Source organism: Falco rusticolus, chromosome 2 (assembly GCF_015220075.1).
Source record: "Falco rusticolus isolate bFalRus1 chromosome 2, bFalRus1.pri, whole genome shotgun sequence".
Taxonomy (NCBI): Eukaryota; Metazoa; Chordata; class Aves; order Falconiformes; family Falconidae; genus Falco; species Falco rusticolus.
Window position 1 is genome coordinate 65,841,094 of NC_051188.1, and position 19,260 is coordinate 65,860,353.

A 19,260-nucleotide genomic window follows, 5' to 3' on the forward strand; every position below is an offset into this window, starting at 1 on the left:
GAAACCCATGGTGGGATCTTCACCTGACAGACAAAGTATCCAAGAAGGAAATGCGGGGGCAGAAAATTACTGCAAGGCCTACTCCACATTCAATCCACTGTAAGCAGTGGCAGGTGAGGCAGGATTCTCATTAAAAAAAAAAAAAAAATGCCTCAATGTCTCTTTCTGGAGAATTTCTACAAAGAAGGCGACCGAAAAGCCTAGGCAGCAAATTAGTGCTGCTCCCTCTGCTTGCAAAACTCCTGTGAAGCCAATGGTAATAATCTTTTTTCTGGGCTAGCAAATGGCAGCCTTCCACCTGAAACAGTGAAATAGCTCTGCAAAGCTGATACATGGGAGAAGCATCCAGTGCAACACAGAGGAGCAAAGCCCATCTGTCACTTCACTCAAGCATGCTGACACATCATTTTCCTTATGCGCACATCTTACTCTCTACTGTTACCTATATCCCCGTCTGGTAACCCACCACATGCCCATCCGTCACTTCAGCCATGTTCCCTCTTCTGGGGAAAACATGAGACCTTTTGTTTTTCTAGGTTGTTTTATTTTTCATGCTAATGTTGTTCTCAGTTTGTGTTGCAAGCAAGCAATAAGCCCCACACCTGGAGGGGGATATGCCTGGTTCGAGAGGAAATTGGTAAAGACTTGTATGCATTTAGCTGGCCATTAGATCTCAAGAACTCCTGAAAAAAATTTGAAGTGATAAACTGCAATAATTGTTAAAAAGAAACCCCAAACCCCACACTCGGTAAAGAAGGCAAATTTACCATAATGCCTCAACAATCTAAGGGAGCCATTTACTTTGACAGAACCTGAATTCCCCAAGCGGTTTGACAGTGGTAATGGAAACAGAAGAGCCAATAAATTATAACCTTGTGTGTAATGCGCCTACCATTATAAACCACTCTTAGCCTCCTGCTTTATCCCCTGGGGGGCTACTCTAACAGTTGCTGGATTTCTTTTCCCTCGTTCTTCCAGTGCGCTCTTTCAGCAGTCAGACCCCTTTCTTTATAATGTCTAATACCATACCCTGCATTCACATAGCATCTTTAACATGAACATCCCCAAATATGCTATACTATTTAGAAACAGACCATTGCTTTTTTACAGCCTGAAATAGAGGCATTGGGCACCTAACTGGCTTACTAAAGGTCACATACCACTATATATCAATAGAATCTCAGATATTTTTCAAGCATGTGTTAGTAGGTAACCACCACTTCCAGTTCTCTCATACTGAAAATGTATATCACATATCTTAAAACATCTACAGTATTTCAGAAATGTTTCTGAAGAATGGCCTTGTACTCCTTTAGGAGCAGTGCCAGTGCCAGTTCATCCCCAGATCCTCTCACGCTGGGTTTCAGCACTCTGGATAGACCAAGTCTGCGACAGACTATGGGAAAAGAAGGACCAAAGACCAGATAAAGAAATACACCACCCCCACCCCCCACAAGTTTTGCCAAAGTGATAAACAACATTCATTGATTTTAGAAAATACTGTCTATGCAACCTGAAGTATGAGGTGTAGAAGCAAAACACAGACATAGTAGCAACACAGAAGCTGGCCCTGCAGTGTCTTCTAAGGTTAATTAAAATTCTCATAGAAACAGATCCCTGGTGTGATTCTAACATATCGGTCCGAGGATCTGGGCAAGACTGAAGTCTGATAAAAGTGACCTTGGCTCTCTGCCACTGCATTTCACAATTAGCAGTTTCCTTCCCAACTAAAAAGCCCATAATGGTATGTCCCATTTTATATACCACATTACATAAAATGAAAGGTATTAATTAGTAAAATAGTGTAATTTGCATTTAAGCCCCAGGCAGCAAATCTACAGCACTTTCTGAAATTATACACACATATATATATATATATGTATTGTCTCATAAAGAATCGCTGAAGCTCTCTCCAAGGGAGCTAAGCTGTCAAAGACCAACAAAAGACTGAAAGGGATGCAATTCTGCTCTTCAGTACCAGCCTCAAAAAGCCTAATTCTAGACTGGTTTGTACCATCTATTGTTTAGTACAGGGAGAGGTTCTGTACTCTTGTCTCCAGGATAGCTCAGCGATCAGCTGTATCAGCAGCTCCAAGGAGGATTATTCTCCCCTGCTGCTTTTTTAAAAAGCAGATTAGTTCAGACTTTCTTTCACTGTAATGAACCTTGTAAGGATCAAGCGCATGGCATTGATTTCCAGGATAAAATTGTGCCATGAGTCAAAAGGCCAAGCAAACAGTTTCGCAGACCCACTCTGCCCCAGCAGACCCACTGCCCCAGAATCACCCATTAGCCCTATCAAGGGGGGGAAAATTGCAGTTGTTAAACATAAAAGCTGACATGTGATTCTCAGGTCATGCGTAACTTTGTTTTCTATCAAATTCAGTTGGGTAAAAACCCACACAGAAGCAGACGATAGAACTGAAGATGCTCACCAAAGTGCTATACAATCAAAGCCAGAAAATGACAGAATGGGATGTGGTTTTGTTTACTATATGGTATCTGCAATAACAGATAGGGAAGTGACTTATCAAAAGCCTGCCAATTTATTGTAAAATAATCAAAATTCAACTTCTCTAAAATCTGCATTAACGTATAAAATTACTCTCAAGTAACTTTCCTCCTCAAGCATTTCCTTACATGCACACACACCACACCACCCACCACCCCCTGTAACATCCCAGCTTGACTAGGATTTAAATATATGAAAACCAGAGATTGCCTTCATGCTGGACAGTCACAAAAGCCTGGTCAGGGTGCAAGACCCTGCCTCTGCAACACAAACACGGCAGGTGCAACAAGCCTTCCATGCAGACCCTACCTCCAGTAAGGTAAGACTCTTTGGGACACGAAACCAGACCATGAGGAAACTGTATTTTAATCTATCTGATGAATGCAAACTTCCCTTTTCAGAATGCTAAAAATCAAGATGACAGGAGTTGTCTGCTATGACACAGCTGTAACACTAACTTTAGTTGAAAAACAAACAAGCAAAAAAGCAGAGGACAGAATCCCATTGCCTTTTTTCCTTCTCTAAATTTGACAAATCGTTATTAAACACCTGAAAAGCATTGAGGACTACAGCTCAGTAATAAAGGATCTACCCTTTCAGAAATATTGCCAAGCACATTTCACTTCAGACTCCAAAACTGAATTTTATGGAACAATGTATGGCATTTGCCATCATTTCCTGTAGGCAAAACTTCAAAACGCCGGTACAGGTCTATTCATTTTTCTCAGGAAAAAAAAAAAAGGAAATTAATTAATTGAAACATTTACTATAGCAATACAACTTCACAAGGAATGTCTGCATCGACCTTTCCAAATCAAAAGCTTGTACACTAAACTACAGGCTCAAGCAGATTCCATGAGAGATCAAAGACAATTAAATATATCCACTATACATATATATGTATATATGTGACATTAGTCATAAGATGAAGTTCACAGTCTTCAGAGCATCTCCACTCCAAAGCCTCCTAAAGAGGTCCCATAGTAAATTTTATCATATCAGATTATACAATGATGTAGAACACCGGGAGGAATTGATCTTGTCCCCTTTGAGTCAATGAAACCCTCGCCATAGATTTTAAAGGGAGCAAGACCGGGCACTCGATTACCGTTTTGAAATAAACAAATGCATACGCTGCCGTCAGTGCTCTCCTTCAATAAATCACACACCTTATAGACAAAAATGAAATTACATTCCCTTGGGGAGGGAAACTTCAGTCCCCAGCCCCACTCGGTTCCGGCTGTCCTGCAGCCGGGCGGACCCTTCACGGCGCCCGGCAGCAGAGGGGGGCTCGGGGGAGAGATGCCGGCGCGGGGTACCGGCCCGGCCAGCTGTTTCTAGCGACTTATCCCCGCAGGCAGCACGGGAGCGGGAGCCAGCTCCTGCTGCACCTGACGGACACCCGGCAGCGGCCGGCAGCCGAAGAAACGCGCTTTGGAGGCACTTCGTGGTTCTTAACTCCGGGACCCGCGTCCAGCTCCGGGGCCCGTCGGGGCGGCGGCTGCCGGACAGCTCGTACGAGCCCCCGCCGGGGGGTCCCGCGCCGCCCCGGCCCCTCCCGCCGCCCGGAGTACTTCGAGGACACCCCCTTGCCTCCCTCCCACCCCTGCACCGCGGGGCGGGCACCGCAACCGCGGGCCGGGGGCGCGGGGAGAGGCCCCCGCCGCGCTGCCCCGCCGGCAGACAGCCCCCGCCGCCCCGCGGGACGTCCCGCCGCCAAACCGCGCCCGCGCGGCGCCCCGCGGGGACGCGCACACGCCCGGCCGCGCTCCCCCGGCCCGCCCGCCCCCGGCCCGGCACCCACCTTTCCCAGCAGGGCGCTGCGGCTGGCGGCCGCCAGCTCCCGCAGGCTGGCGGCGGCCGAGGCGGCGGCGGCGGCGACGGCGCTGGGGGCGGCGGCGGGCTGGGGGTACGCGGGGGCCGCGGCGCTGGGGCTGCCGCTGGCGCCCCCGGCGGCGCGGGGCCGCTGTCGGATGCCGTCCAGGAGGCGGACGAGGAGGATGTTGGCGGGCAGCTCGTCCACGCCGCAGCCCACCAGGATGCGGCACTCGGGGCAGCGCAGCTCGTGGCGGGAGCTGACGATGCTCTCCAGGCAGCGGCGGCAGAAGGTGTGCTGGCACGGCAGCACCTTGGCCGTGGTGTCCAGCCGCTCCAGGCACACGGAGCACTCCAGCAGGTCCAGCAGCGACGACTCGTCCATCGCCGCCGCCGCTGCCGGCTCCCGCTCCGCCGCCGCTCCGCCGCCGCTCCGCCGCCCCCTCGCCTCCGCCTCCGCCCCCGCCCCGCCGCCGCCGCCTCCGCCTCCCCTCCGCGGGGCAGCGCAGGGCCCCGACGCCCCTAGGGCCGCCGCGGCCGCCGCCGGCGGGGGGGGGGCGGCGGTGGCGCGGCGGGGGCCATCGGGGCGGCGGGGGCCGGGCTGCCCCCCGGCGGCGGACCCCGGCGACCTCGGGGGCTGCCTGGGCGGCGCTGCCCACGGCCGCGCGGCGCAGCGGCGATGCCAGCGGAGCGGAGCGGAGCGGGGCACCTGCCTGCCCGCGCCTCCTCCCGCCGCCCGGCGCGGCGCGGCTCGGCTCGGCGCGGCTCAGCAGCAGCGGCGGGGCCCGGCGCGGCCCACCGAGCCGCCCGCCGCGCCTCCGCGCGGGGCGGGGAGCGACGGGCAGCCCCGGGGGGGCGCCCGCGGCACGGCGGCCGCCCCGCGGGCGGTCCCCGCCCGCCCCGCCGCCTCGCCGCCGCTCCATGGCTCCCTGTAACCCGACCCAGCAGGGCTCGCCGCCCGCCTTCCTCCGCCGCGGCTCCCTCCGCCACCGCCTCCTCCTCCTTCTCCTCCTTCTCCTCCTCCTCCTCCAGGCGGAGGCTGCCGGACGGGCAGTGCGGCCTCACGCTGCCGGGGGCAGGCGGAGGAGACCCCCCTCGGGGAAGCCGAGGACACCCGGGCAGGGAGGGGGGGAGCCCCTGCAGCCCGGGCCGGGCGCCCCGAGGGCCGCGGGGGTCGCGGTGCCGGCCGGTCGGGAGGGGGGTCCGTGGGCACTGCCTCCCCCTCGGGGGAGCAGCGCCTGCCCCGTGGGCCGGCGCCGGGGCCGGGGTCCGCGCCGCCGTCCGGCCCCGCCATCCCTGGCGGCGCGGCGCCCCCTGGCGGGCGCGGCGGGGCGCAGCGGGCAGCCCCGGTGCATTACGCCCCCGCAGCCCGCGAGCTTCAGCGCGTCCCCATATAATCGTGTTTTGATCGTTATCGTGTCGTGCCCAAGCCCTGTGGGGGCTGCAAAGGTGACAGTAAGAGGGAGCGTCGCGCCCCGTGTCCCCGCCCGGTGTCCTGTGCCCCTGCCCTGTCCGGTCTCCCCCCAGTGCCCGCGTCCCAGATGCAGCAGCGGGACGGTGCCGGGACTCCGTGTGAACGGGTGCTCAGGCGCTGCTGGGAGAAGCGAGATCCTGGCAATCTGCAGTTACACATCCGTGGTGTATACTCACCACAGGGGGTTTTAAAAAATCAGGTGCGGCCACTTGCACGTATGCCGTATGAACAGGGCTGCCCCTCAGAGAAGCCACAGGAGAAGCCCCATTCTTCAGATTACTGTATCTTTTGAAAAACCCCTTTTTGACTAATGTTCAACCGCTAGTACCATTAAAGGGCCTACTTAAGGCGGAAACTACAACTGAAATATGTCGTAATCTTGCCAAAGGGAATTTTCACCTCTGGCCAAACCCCTAGCCCAAGCTTTCCCCTCTACCTGTGCTTCTGCTGTAACAGGGAGCTTCTGGATTCCGGGACTGCAATCCAAGCGCTTGCAGAAGCCCTTCTATTGCTCTCTCAAGTGACACTTTTAAAATTGACTTTTTGTGAGAGCTGTGTCAGGAAGGCTGCAGAAAAATCTTTCTGTCAGCTTTATGACTCTACAGTTAACTTCTGATGTATACAGCGAGATGACCCTGTTGTGATAAGGGTAATCGAAATACTGTATAGTAAAATTTACTAAATTGTGGTCTGCAGAAAGCCATGAATCTCTTGCTGCTCTTGTCTTACTCTAGAGGAGAAGGTGTAAGTGTAAAGCTAAAAAGCGCCTGATACAGCGCTCAGATCATTATTTGTTGCTGAGTAATGTCCAGTAATCTAACCTATGTCCTTGCAGAAAGAAATACCAAACTCAACAGTTTTAAACTATAAATAATACTGATGCCTGGAGAAATGTGAAATACAGTATCAAGGACTTGGGCTTTCTCTGGAGTAAAACTGTTAATTTAAGAAAAAAGAGTAATGGAGAACCTTTAAGGATAAAAGCCATTGCTTCAGCAAGGAGGGGGAAGTGCTGGAAAATCTGTAACGAAATGCATAATCGTTTCAGCACCTCCAACTGCTTCCTCCAGAGATGAAAACTTAAATATTGCTGTCAAAACATAAAAGCCAAAAGCGCTTTGTTACACACCAGTGTACCTCCAGGGACTCTTTTCATACATCTTCCTTCTGGTTGCTCCAGGGCTTGCAGCCAAACCAACCTGTCACCAGGTCTCCCAGAGCTGCCCAATCCTCAATCCAGGAAAAACACTCTGGAGAACCAACAGCCAAAGATGATGAGAGGATTCCTTGTTATTGGGACAGCTTTAAAAAGGTGCAATGTGCAAATATTTTCTTTTTCAATAGAAGAAATTGCTGACGTGCTTAAAATGAGAGACTGCTGTAACCCACCTGTAAAGCACCCTCTTGGACACAAGCTGGTTGCCATCATGGAGAAGCAGAAGCAAAGCTACATCAGAACCCTGCAAAGGGGAGGAGGCAAGGGAGCTCTCAAACCACCCTGGAGGAGCGTGTTCGAGGGAGGGAGTTGCTGAGGGACGTTGAGGAGGATGGAGGAAATGGAGAACCAGGCAAAGACGGGGGAGAGGGGACACAAGAAGAAAAAGAGATGAGGAAAAAGGAAGGGAAGCAAGGATGAAAAGAGGGAAAGATTAACACAAGGTTACACAAGGGACTAGAGACAAGTAAAAGCACACTTCTATGAAAAGGAGGGAGAGACTTGCGAGTTGGGCTTCAACTAGAAAAACCACCTCCTGAGTGTTTGAAAAGTCTTTGATGAAAAAAGAAGCATTTTCACAGTTAAAAGTTTAGCATGTGTTTTTGTGCTTCCCTGTGCCTGAGCCTAAATGAGAGTTAGGCCAGGCCTGAAGGAAATAAAAGGATAAGAAAAAAAAAGTCATCACACACACTTTCTCTTCTTGCCAAAGAGACCATGGGAAATACTACATTAAATATTAAGAAATTAAATACTCAGATTATTAAGTTTGGAAACAGAAAAAAGATGAAACGTTCAGAAGCCCGAGATAAAAACAGAAAGGAATGGAAAGAGACACAGAAGTTGTAACAGTTTTTTATTTACTTTAAAGAAAAGTAGATTTTATTAATTTCCCTGTCTCAGCTGCCAAAACATCTCACTTCAGATTATACGTGTGAAGTGATTATTTGTGAACTAATTAAGTAATGTGATTAACATGGTTCTTAAGCAGAGGTGCTGTTGTACACACCAGGATAGAGCTGCACGTTTTGCCGCACGTCTCTTGGTGAATGTGAGGAGATAGCTGATAAGCAACTGCTGTTTCAGGCTGTGGAAGTGTCTTCACTCCCATGTGGATGAAACAAACCCTTCTTGATGCATTAACTTTGAAGAGTACCTGGAGACAAGAAGCGACTCAAAGAAGCAAAATACTATTGCAGGAGAGTAAAGTGACATTGAAGCACTCCAAGGCTTCATTTGCAGTTGTCCTTAAATTATAATAACTCACTAGGTGTTGCTTAGTGTCTCAGTTAAAAATAGAAAAAAGCCTGTTCTGCTTTCCTGGTTCTTTTCCCTGCATGATCTTTCTTGCTGTTCAGTTCAGAACAGGAGAAACGGACAGTTCTTGCTGTCTGTAGCTGTGTCTACGTTGGTTTTCTGGGGACAGCACATGGATGTTACACCTTCAGCTTTACCTTCATACATTTGCATGCTGCTCTTGAAAATAGCTACCTATTTTGCAGTCTTCTACCACATCGGATTTGATTATACAGAAATTATTCTCAGTCTTTGTTTGTATGCTTGGTCTGCTTATAAGTGTCTACTGCACAGTAACTATTCAGTTTGCACAGCTAGGGAACATTTGCCTACTAAACAATGAGTAGCTCTTATTTGTATGATTCTTCCCAAACCTGGAAAGCATTATAAGAATGGTAGGCATTATTATTTTAGAATGAGTCAATGTAATTAAACTTGCAGTGGAATGCACAGCAGTCCATTTTTACTATCGCATTTTTGCTATATGTTTAAATGATCATTCAGTTATGCTTACATTGCTTGCTTTATTTACATTTAGATTAAAAAAAAAAATAAGGCATTCTTGGACTTCTGAAGTGAGTTATATTAATACTAAGCAGAAGCAAGGAGGGGGACTTGTCAGCTCTGCCTTTTCTCCCTTTTATTGGACCTAAACAGTCTAGTATAACTAGCAAAAAATAACAAACTGATTTCAGACCATGATAATACTTCTCCAAAACAGACAATTTTGATTTGATGATGGCATCTTCTATCTGCTCCTTTGATTTGATGGAGATGAGATTTTTGACCAAGATTTATGTATCTGTCTACATATACATCCCCCTCCACTGCAGAAGCCCACCAATAGCTCTGCAGAAAAGCTTTTTCTTACACATGGAGAGGGAAACAACTCTGTTGCCTGTCAAGAGACAGCTTGTACAGAATCAATGGCTGAAAATCCTTATGGAAGCTACAGCAGGGTCACCCTCCCCAAAGTACGTTGGCTGTTAAAATGCCTGTCCTGGCAACCTATGTGTGACAGCGTACCCTTGCATCAAGATCTGGAGATCGTATCTGGGATGCCTCATGTAAGACAGTCAAAGTAAATCCATTTCTTTGGAACGTGGATTTTTTTCAATGCCAACATGGAAGACTGGTTAAGGAGGACATATTACTTAAATTCCTCTTGACAGTATTTTGACACTGTAAAGAAAATCTTTAGTCCCTTTCTGTTTAACTACAACATTGAAATCCAGAAAGAAAAGACATCCATATACCTCTGCTCTCTCCATACACACATGCTGGCTGTGTTGGCCACAGGTCAGAAAGATGTGTGTTTAAGAGTGCAGTGTAATGGCAGCAGATGTTCAGGCAGGCTCTGCAGCTGCCCTGACTTATCTTCCCCAACAGCCCTGCCTCGCTCTTTTTTCCCCTCCCTTGCACCTTCCCTGTATAGTCAGTGTGTCTCCATGAGACTCATCCAGACAAAAAATAACCCTGGAAAAAAAAAAAGAAAAAGAAAAAGAAAAAAGAAAATACTTTTGATCATAGAAGTGAGAGATAAATGTTTAAAGTCTATACATAAGGAAAATGATTGTATTGTATTGTGATTTTGTTTCAATAAACTTGTGAATTAAAACGGCACTTCCTCTGGGAATATGTGGTGTCCATTGCCAGTCTCAGTATGGCAGCCTATCAAACCACTACGGTTTTTCAACGAGTTTTATCACATTCCTTGTAGTTTGGGGTTTTTAATGACATGGATGGAGCCAGGCAGGCATTGTCTGTGTGCAGCTCTCACTACACATCCAGCCCTCCTAGCAAGGCATTGTCCTTCCCATGTGATTATACAGCATTCCTTCTGCGTGGCTTTCAAGATGCATCTTGGGCTTTTATAAAATTAAAACTTCAGCTTCTACTACAACTGATTTTTTTTTTCTTTTGAAAGGGCTGAGAAATCACTTCAAACATTTATGAGCCTACCTTCTTTGCAGTAAATTTGACATAAATGATGCAAGGAATTTTTAATCTTTGCAGGAATTAGCTTGATGGCATCAAAGGCTGAAGAAGATTATTCTAGTACTGAGGAACTTTTTCAGGTCATGACTATAGTGAACTGTAGTTCCTTGTCCTCTCTAGTAGTCTGTTACAGTGCTGTAAGATAAAGAAATATACATTCCATTTTTTTCTCTTCTTCATAGATCATAAATTTGATTAAATTTTCTTCACTTGGCCACACAGACATTTTCTTAAAAGTTGAAGGAAAGATACTTCTGTTAGTGGCGAATTCATTTACCTTATTTATCAAAATACTTTTGCCAGTTTGTTGATTTCTTCCCACTAATTCACACGTAAAATTAACAGCATCTTTGAGGGTATCTGACAAAGTCTCTGTACTGGGTTTGCATTGCATTTTGGTAGCAGGGGGACTACAGGGGTAGTAAGAAGCTGCTGTGAGAAGCTGCCAGAAGCTTTCCTGGTGTCTGAGGGAGCCGATGCCAGCCGGCCCCAAGATGGACCTGACACCGGCCAAGGCCCAGCCCATCAGCAACGGTGGCAGCGCCTCTGGGATGACGTATTTAAGAAGGATGGGGGTGGTGGGGGGTGTGGAGGAATCTGCAGAACAATTGCAGAAGAGAGGGGCGAGGAGGTGTGAGCGCAGCACCCTGCAGCCCCCCGGCCGGGCAGGAGGGGCAGGGGCGGCTCCAGGCGCCCAGCAGAGATGCCCCGGCAGCCCCTGGCGAAGCCCCCGCTGGGGCAGGCCGTGCCCCCGGCCCATGGCGGCGAACGGGGGAGCAGATCCCCCCCCGCAGCCCGCGGGGGACCCCAGGCCGGGGCAGGGGGTGCCCGAGGGAGGCTGCGACCCGCGGGCAGCCCGGCCGGAGCGGCTCCTGGCAGGGCCTGTGGCCCCGCGGGGGGGAGCCCGGGCCGGGGCGGGTTCGGGGCCTGTGACCCCGCGGGGGGCCCGGGCTGGAGCCGGCTGGGCCTGAAGGGCGGCACCGCGGGGGGGCCCGGCCGGGGCGGTGCGTGAAGAGCTGCAGCCCGGGGGAAGGGCCCCCGCGGGGGAAGGTCGCGGAGGAGCCGCTCCCGGGGGAGGGACCCCGGGCTGGAGCAGGGCAGAGTGTGGGGAGCCTCCCCCGGGGGGCAGGAGCGGCAGGGACCGCCTGAGGGACCCCCCAGCCCCCCCCGGGAAAAGGGAGGGGTCAGGGGGAAGGTGTTTTTAAGTTTTGATATTTATTGCTCATTACCCTACTCTGATTTGACTGGTAATAAATTAAACTAATTTCCCCAAGTTGCATCTGTTTTGCCCTGCTGAGTGATCTCCCTTATCTGGGCCCACGAGCTTTTTGTTATCTCTCCCCAGCCCAGCTGAGGACAGTGACAGAGCAGCTTTGATGGGCACCTGGCATCCAGCCAGGGTCAACCCACCACTCACTGATACGGTGGCCCAGCTCTCAGTTGTGATTAAAGCAAACCTAGTGGTACCCACGCCTGTGCAAATTTTTCCTTTAACACTCCTCTTGAGGTACTTCACCGAGACTGCAGATACACGACGGCTGCAGGGAGCCTGCGGCGTGGCTGGCACAGCTGCACCATTGCAGTAAGGCCACCCCGCTAGCAGAGGCCCCGGCACGGCATTGTAGTTATTCCTGCAATAACATTCTGCAAAACTGTGAGAAGACAAACTATTTCATCGCTGTCCTACCACTAATGAAATGTCCATCCTGTTGTTTTGGAGAAATCCATCGCAGGGAATAAGAAGAGATTGCTGTGGTTAATCTATAAATTTCTAATTGCAAGGGTTTTTAAGAATTCAAAATTAGCTGTTTAATCTTCTTGTGTTGTAGTTGTTTTTAAAGGCCCAGTTGCCAGTAAACTTACACTTGATAGCTGAATTTCTGAGATCTGTGTGCCCTCATAGAGGCTGGACTGTGTTCAGCTGGGGATGGTTAATATTTCCAGTTTTAGTCAGGGTTACTCAATTACTCAACTTACAGCAGCTAGCCAAGAAAACTGATTTCCCTGGAGCCCCGTTTTTTTCCCCAGAGGCCCATCTTGCTGATATCTGCCCAGTACCGCATAGGCACAGGGGTTGTGCCTGTGTCCCTGGGGCAGCAGTCGTGCCCAGGGGGCTGGTTCTCACCTCTCCAAGGGAAAACTCCAGGTCTCACCCCACCCCAGCAGGACCTGAACCATTGTGTTTTCAGTGTTTTCCTCAAACTTTAACCGGCACACCCAGCCAGCAGAAACTGCTGCTAGGCCATTGGTTAATCAATGCACGGTCAAATCAACAAGCCATCTGCAGCTAAAAGATGAAAAAATACTGTGCACTGTAAAATTCTTCACTTCTGTATCACACTTTTGATTTAGTAAATGTCTTTTCTTAAAAAAAGGAGAATTAACTTTTCTTTTCTTGCATGCGGTTCAGGAACAACTGACTTATTTGTAAGTTTGGAAGAATGAAGATTAATTACCATATGTAAGAGAGAACACATGTTCTTTCAATCAGCATTGACTTCTTTAAATTGAAGAGGGAAAACAGCAACCAACAATGCTGCCAAAATAAATGTTTAATGGAGCACAAGGTTGTAATTTTCTCTATAACGAGGCGTACCATCTTTAGGAACAAAATGGGTACCATCTCTGCAGACAGGCATGTACTTAGAAACATAAAGATGCAATAGGCAGAGAAGTCTTCACAGTTTCAGGCTACAAACAATACAGGCAGGGAATAACTCAATAGACTTTATTAATATTCAAACAAGCAGCTGTCAACACTTCATCCCAGAACAAGCTGAAGCTCCTTACATAGCTTTTACTACTGTAATAGTTAGGTTCATTGGTAGTAGACTGGAAAACATGCAATACTAATGAACCCTCCCTGCTGCTCCTGGCCTACAGTTTAATCCTTCCTAAAGTGAAAAACATTTACTACATATGCAATACCACACTCCCAAGAGGCTTCAGGTTCAAAAGAGACATTTCAATTTTGTTTCTTAGCAACATACATCCAATAAAAGTGAAACACTATACAAACTGTAATATGTTTGTGTTGTTTTAATCTATAACACAGTACTTTGCCAGTGCTAAGGAAGTACATTGCTACAAGATCTTTACAAGGTCTCTTATAATTGGACATATGCATTTTATGTTTTCCCTGCTAGATTACCTGCTGCAGAATATATTTCTGAAGACACTATAATGTGTTCATGAATAATAAATGAAGAGGTAAGTTCTACTCTCATAAGGGCATGCTCACCGGCATTATAGTGTGGTTTGTTACATAGGAAGAGATCTTTCGACGTTTCATTTGTAGGCAGCATTTGAGCATCCTGCAAGGACTTGATTTCTAGAATCAAGCCTTCAATGCCAGGCTAAAATTATTTGTACAGCACTTATTTCTTGGAAGGACAGCAGGCATGGCTTAGTATTTTCTTCTTCTGCCTCCAATGGCTGACTTGATGTGACCAAAACCAGTTTTGCGGTTTATCAACTTTAATGTCATGTTGAGGAAGAGGAGGAGACAGCCAGGTCTCTAGAGAAACATGCTGTACAGAGGAACTTTCAAAATTTCACTCATTGCAGCTATAGCTCTTCCCCTCCATCATTCAGTTTCGCTGCTTCCCCAGTGCCTGCAAAGAGGAATAGGAAACATGATATTTAGTTTCTTCCTATGGTATTTATCATTCTCCTGTATAAATATATATATATATATCTCTTTAAAACTCAGAAATTACTCATCTCTAGAAAAAAACTATAGCACTTGTATTCTGTAAGTGCCTAGCAATAACAGTTCCAGCATGTGAACACTGCATTGTCAATAGGCATATATTAGAAAGGTGCAAACAACAAAATTCACTTTATGAAGAAGTGCTGGGGTTTTATTTAATGTAGTATGCAAGATAAAAGAAAATAGCATAAATGGTTACCTGTCTTCCATCAGCTTGGAAGTATATGATTCAAGAAACGGCCCAGGGTTTCCACTTCATGCCACAATTCGCCCTCCCGAGGAACCTTGTGCCCTGGTCCTCTTCATGCTGATCTTTATACATCATATTCCCTACGTTAGGCACTTCTGTGGACTAACTCATATTTTCTAGTAGTGTGAGCCAAAAAAAATCAGTCTGAAACATTCAGAGAAAATTGGTTTGAAGGGAGGCCCATAAGTATCTAGCACCATAGATATAACTTATGAATTATTTAACATTGAAGGTAGCTAAGGAAAACAATACCACGCAGAAACACCAGGTGGAACTAGGAGGAGAGGAAAGAAGGAAAGAAAATAATCCACTATAGTTTGCCAAGTTTTCTGAAGAAATAATTTTTCTAAATGCAGCCTTGGTAGAAAATTACTTATTTACTTATATTTCACTAATTATCAGCTTCTCTGGATGCCTACAAAATTTCATAGGTTGATTGGCCCTTTAAAGCAAAGAAGCAAAAAATCTACTCTGAAATAATGAATATGATAACTCAGCCTAATATGATATAGCCCAGCTTGACACCTCCCTTTGCATGCAAAATCCGGTGGCAAGACATAAACTGTCCTCATACTGTGATCTAATTACCTGATTATTTTTTTTTTTTAGAAAAGCTTAATACTTAGTTGCTCTTGCTGAAGTCAACTGAAAGTTGTGGTTGCTGCCTGCTTTTGTAAATGAGGTTATAAAAGTCAACAAGCTCCATCAAAATAGAAGAGGAAATTAATCACGTGGTGAAAGGGCTCAGCTTCTCTCGTGGAAATAGTTAACTCAGCTGACTTGAATCACCTGAATAACATGAAAGAAGGGTTTTTTCCCTAGTTCAGACCAGTGCAATGCAAGTCCCTGTGGATCAATAGCTACTGCCTAATTTCCACTTAAACCCTGAATAGGAAATCACCCTCAGCTGCGCTGAAGTGCTACCTATACATTTTGTAGAGAGTAAGAAGCCAAAGACAATCCTGAAGTGAAGTTTTGGAGCAGCCCCTGCTTCTTGCCTCATGGAGAGCTCTCAGAGGAGATGCTTTGTGGTGGCTACTCTAAATCATCTCTGTCCTCAGTAAATAAGAGGAATGCACATCCGTCTCTATATAAAGAAATTATATGAGGAAGTACTTAAGATTTTGTATTTTTAGCTTTTGCTTCTACAGGAAACACAATTGCAGAGTCCTGAGATTTGTAGGATTCAGCAAAACAGACGATAAAATCTTCCACTACTGTTCATGTGCCCTGTGACTATTTTTATAACTTTATGTTGGTTTTGCTACCCATTTAGATGTCACTGTTTAGCTTCAAGTGACTCCCCTAGTTGAAATATTAAGTCTTTTTTACCATTAAACAATCCAGGATACATTTAGAGTTTGGGGTTTTTTTTGTTTATTTGTTTATATGTCAGTGCATTATGCTCACAAAGGCACTAATAGCAAAACCTTTACAATTCTATTTCTGTTTAATCAGAAATATTTACTGGAGAAATGATGAAAAAATGCATTGCTTGTAATACAGTAATTAATCAAGTATTCAGTGCCCAGCACTGAAGGTGATTTTCTTAAGTGTGATGTTTACACGGAGGCATCCATGTTTTCTGCATAGAGAAGAGTGATAGTTAGTACTGGATTTTCTGTATTAATATCCCTTCACAGATCAGCATTCACTATTCATATGCTTCTCTGGGATTTGCCTTCCTCAAGATCATTACAATCAGAGCACTTATTTGCTAGATCACTTACAGAAAGAAAACACAAAAAGTCCTGAATATAATCAAAGCACATTTTCTTCCATTTCCAGAATTGATAACTATGCAAATCGAAAAAGCACCAGCTTTCTATTAAAAAAAAAAAAAAAAAAGTATTTCTTCCTGCTGTGTTAATTTTCCCTTTTTTATTTCCCATCTGAGAAGCCAAATTATAATAGCTTATAACTGGAAGGCCAGTTCATACTTTCTTACGCCTTCTGTAATAATTCATCCTTGTGCAAAAGCGTTAATGTTGCCCAGCAGAGCGCCATTTATACCTCATTTGCAGAGCATAAACTGTATAGTCCAGGGTATTGCACATTAGGTTCTCCACCCCATAATTTAAAACTGAACATAATCAGTAAAATTACAGACTCTACAATATTGCCTTTCCAGATCACATACGCATGTTGTCGGTGCTACTGTGTGTTGTAAAAATCAGCACACAGAGGAAATGCTGGTGCAAGAAGACAATAAATTTGAGTGGAGATCTTCTTTCCCCCAGAAGAATCATATCATAAACTGTTTTCTCAAAAAATTTGGCTGGAAACTCACCTCTGCTGGGCTAAGGCAGAACGTAATAGAGGTGTTTATAACTGAACACTAGTATACAATAGGTATGCAAGTAATAGCATTTAATAAATATTATTAGGAAATTATACACTTTGGTCCAAAGGAGCAAACAGGTTCAGAAGCAACACTATCATGTGTTTTTTTAGGAAGTCATGCAACAAAAAAGTGGAAAGGCAATGTGATATGACCTCTCTGGCAGTGGGCCTGATACTGATTCAATCACTTCATGCTGCCTGTTTATGCAAAGGGATCACCCAGGCCCTGTAATATTAACTTTATGGGTCAAACTACTATAAATATTCCTGACAAAATGAGCTGTGTAAATAGATAAAGCTTTACTGCTTCCTGCTTTTACTTCGACTTCAATATACTAACAAATGTTAATAATATGCTAAAATGCCGAGCCTGGAATATAAAGGTTTTATAAAAGGAATTATAAAGGTCCCCTCATCTCTCTAACAGACAGGAGAAGGAGAGTTTCCCATCAAAGACTGCGACTCTTCAAGTTGTACTGCCCAGGTATATGTACATTAAGATGCTGATGATCTCCAGGCATATGAGGGAAGATGCAACGGGGCAGCCACATCCTTCACCACTGCAGAGTCTGGGGGTTGTAGGCAGTGGTTAGAACACATCTCAGGAGCTACTGGGACAAACTTTTAGAAGCATGGATGAAAAGGAGACATTTCAGGCATGCAGCTGTTCCAGCCTTTTTTTATGCTCACACAGAAATCAGTATACATCTCTGAAGTGTTGACTGGGTACACCTGTGAGGCATTTTTCCCAAAGCAGGGACCTGAACATGAAGCCTCAGCTACGGAGAAGTGTTAAATAACAGCATGGGCTGACACTACCATCAATACCTCAGAAGTGCCTGAAATACAAAGCTGTGCTGTCAGTTCCTTTCCCTTTTGGTGGACTCTGGCAAAGTAGCTTCTACCTGTCTTGGGAAAAGAGGTCTAAAGAGTTGAACTTCTTCCTGGCAAAGGAAGAAGGAGATCTAGTGCCTCCAGGGAGGGCTTTCTATGACAAGTGGTGCTCAGTTTGGGTCTTTCTATTACCTGTTTTCATTTCAGATGGCTGGCAGCTTTAGATCTGAAGGAAACAATTTTCTCTCCTTCTGCAGGAGTATAGATTTGCAGAGTGGTTTTTTTTTTTTTTTTAACTATTTTGTGTGGCAAAAATGTAACAGAGAAAAGGTATTAAGAAGAATCAGATGCCAGGAAAAATCAAAGAGAACTAAGGCCAGAAGCAGTTCAATGTGTTTTGGCTAAACCAACAGCTTAAGCAACATTGTCTAACTCTCCTTTGGAGGCACATCCCTGCCAAAGATGCTATGGACACCTATGCAACCAGTTCCCTCAGTAGTGAAGAGATATTTTGCAACATGTGCTCAGCAACTTGAATGATTGCCCTGCTGTGGAAGAGGTTGTCCATGGTTCAGCGTGCTTGTGTATCCCTGCAGGCAGCTGGTACCCTTCCTGGTACTGGCAGAAGCAGCTGCTTGGCTCTGGGACACACTTCCCCCACACATCACACAGACAGACAGACAGACAGACAGACACGCCTGCTATCAGCTATTTCTCCATTGCCCTCCTATACACACCCTTAACCCTTCAGACTACCTGCACACCCTCATCTACCACTGCTCTCCAGACTAAGGCCCCAAGCATGTGCTCCAAAAATAACTCCAAAAATAGCTGTCCCGTGGTAACATCTGCTCCATAAGCACCAACCTACAGGCTGATCTATAGAAACCATCTGCAAGGCAGTTTGGTGCATGTCAGCCCCTCCACCTCGGGAGTGCTACAGAGCTGTGTGAAGAGGTTGGTGTACCAGTGGCTGAGAGAAAAGCACATTTTCAGTGCTTATTTCTATTTTTTTGTAATATCTAATGAAGTGGCACATCAAGATAATAATGCAATAGACCGGGGGAAAAAAGCATTATATATTCACCCCAGTATTTTTTTAAATCAGAACAAGCCTCATTCTGCCTCAGAAAACAGGTAGGAGGCTTTTGCAGGCTCTGTCGCTTGCTGAAAGAGAAATAGTTGGGTTTTAGAGTAAACCAACCTGTACAAAAAGAGAAGTGAGGTTTTTTTAAATAACCTTGCATAAAAAGGAAATGCCATCACAGGGAGAGACTGAAGCAGCTGTATTATTCGACCCTCAAAGCAAAATCTGCCAAGATTTTTTAATGGCAGAAAAAAAGAGAGGAGCATCTGACAGGGAGGAGGAGAGCACCCCAGAACCCAGGTGGGATCTCTTTCCACAGCCCAAACAAACTAGACAGAGACATGACTAGAGTTATCACTTGGTCAAAAGCAATTTTTCATCAGTAAACCTCAGTGCAAGCAGTGGAGCAAATGTGGATGTACGAGCTCAGATGCACCGTATCCCAGGAAAACACATAATGCAACCACCAGTGCAAAAACCAGCAGGCGACAGAGGTGTGATGTCTAAGGTGTCTTACGTACAACTGTGTTCCATGGTCTGCTTGCTCTCAGGAAGGGGAAATGAGTGCATTTGTCAACACACCACAGGGCCATATACAGGCAGGGTTAGCAGTCCCCCATATGGTGAGGGCAAAGTTCCCCAGGAGCCCAAAAGTTTCCCTTAAGAACAGATCAGACAAGTAACTACCAGGAATGATGTAAGCACAGATCATCCTGTCTCAGGCAG

The 19,260-nt window shown here is 46.5% G+C and overlaps 2 protein-coding genes across 2 annotated transcripts in view; both read right to left on the reverse strand.

The window, feature by feature from the left end:
* LOC119143502 (E3 ubiquitin-protein ligase SH3RF3-like) overlaps nt 1-4,366 on the reverse strand; it is a 257,285-nt gene extending 252,919 nt beyond the window's left edge. Inside the window, exon 1 of the mRNA XM_037377831.1 lies at nt 4,317-4,366. The gene's annotated coding sequence lies outside the window, so the exon portion shown is untranslated. The remainder of the gene's footprint in view (nt 1-4,316) is intronic.
* Nucleotide 4,367: 1 nt separating this feature from the next.
* On the reverse strand, nt 4,368-4,760 carry LOC119143542 (E3 ubiquitin-protein ligase SH3RF3-like; the record flags this gene model as incomplete). The annotated part of the gene is made up of 1 exon (XM_037377917.1): nt 4,368-4,760. A coding segment is annotated over exon 1 (345 nt), but the record flags the coding sequence as incomplete, so codon positions are not given.
* Nucleotides 4,761-19,260: the final 14,500 nt, after the last annotated feature.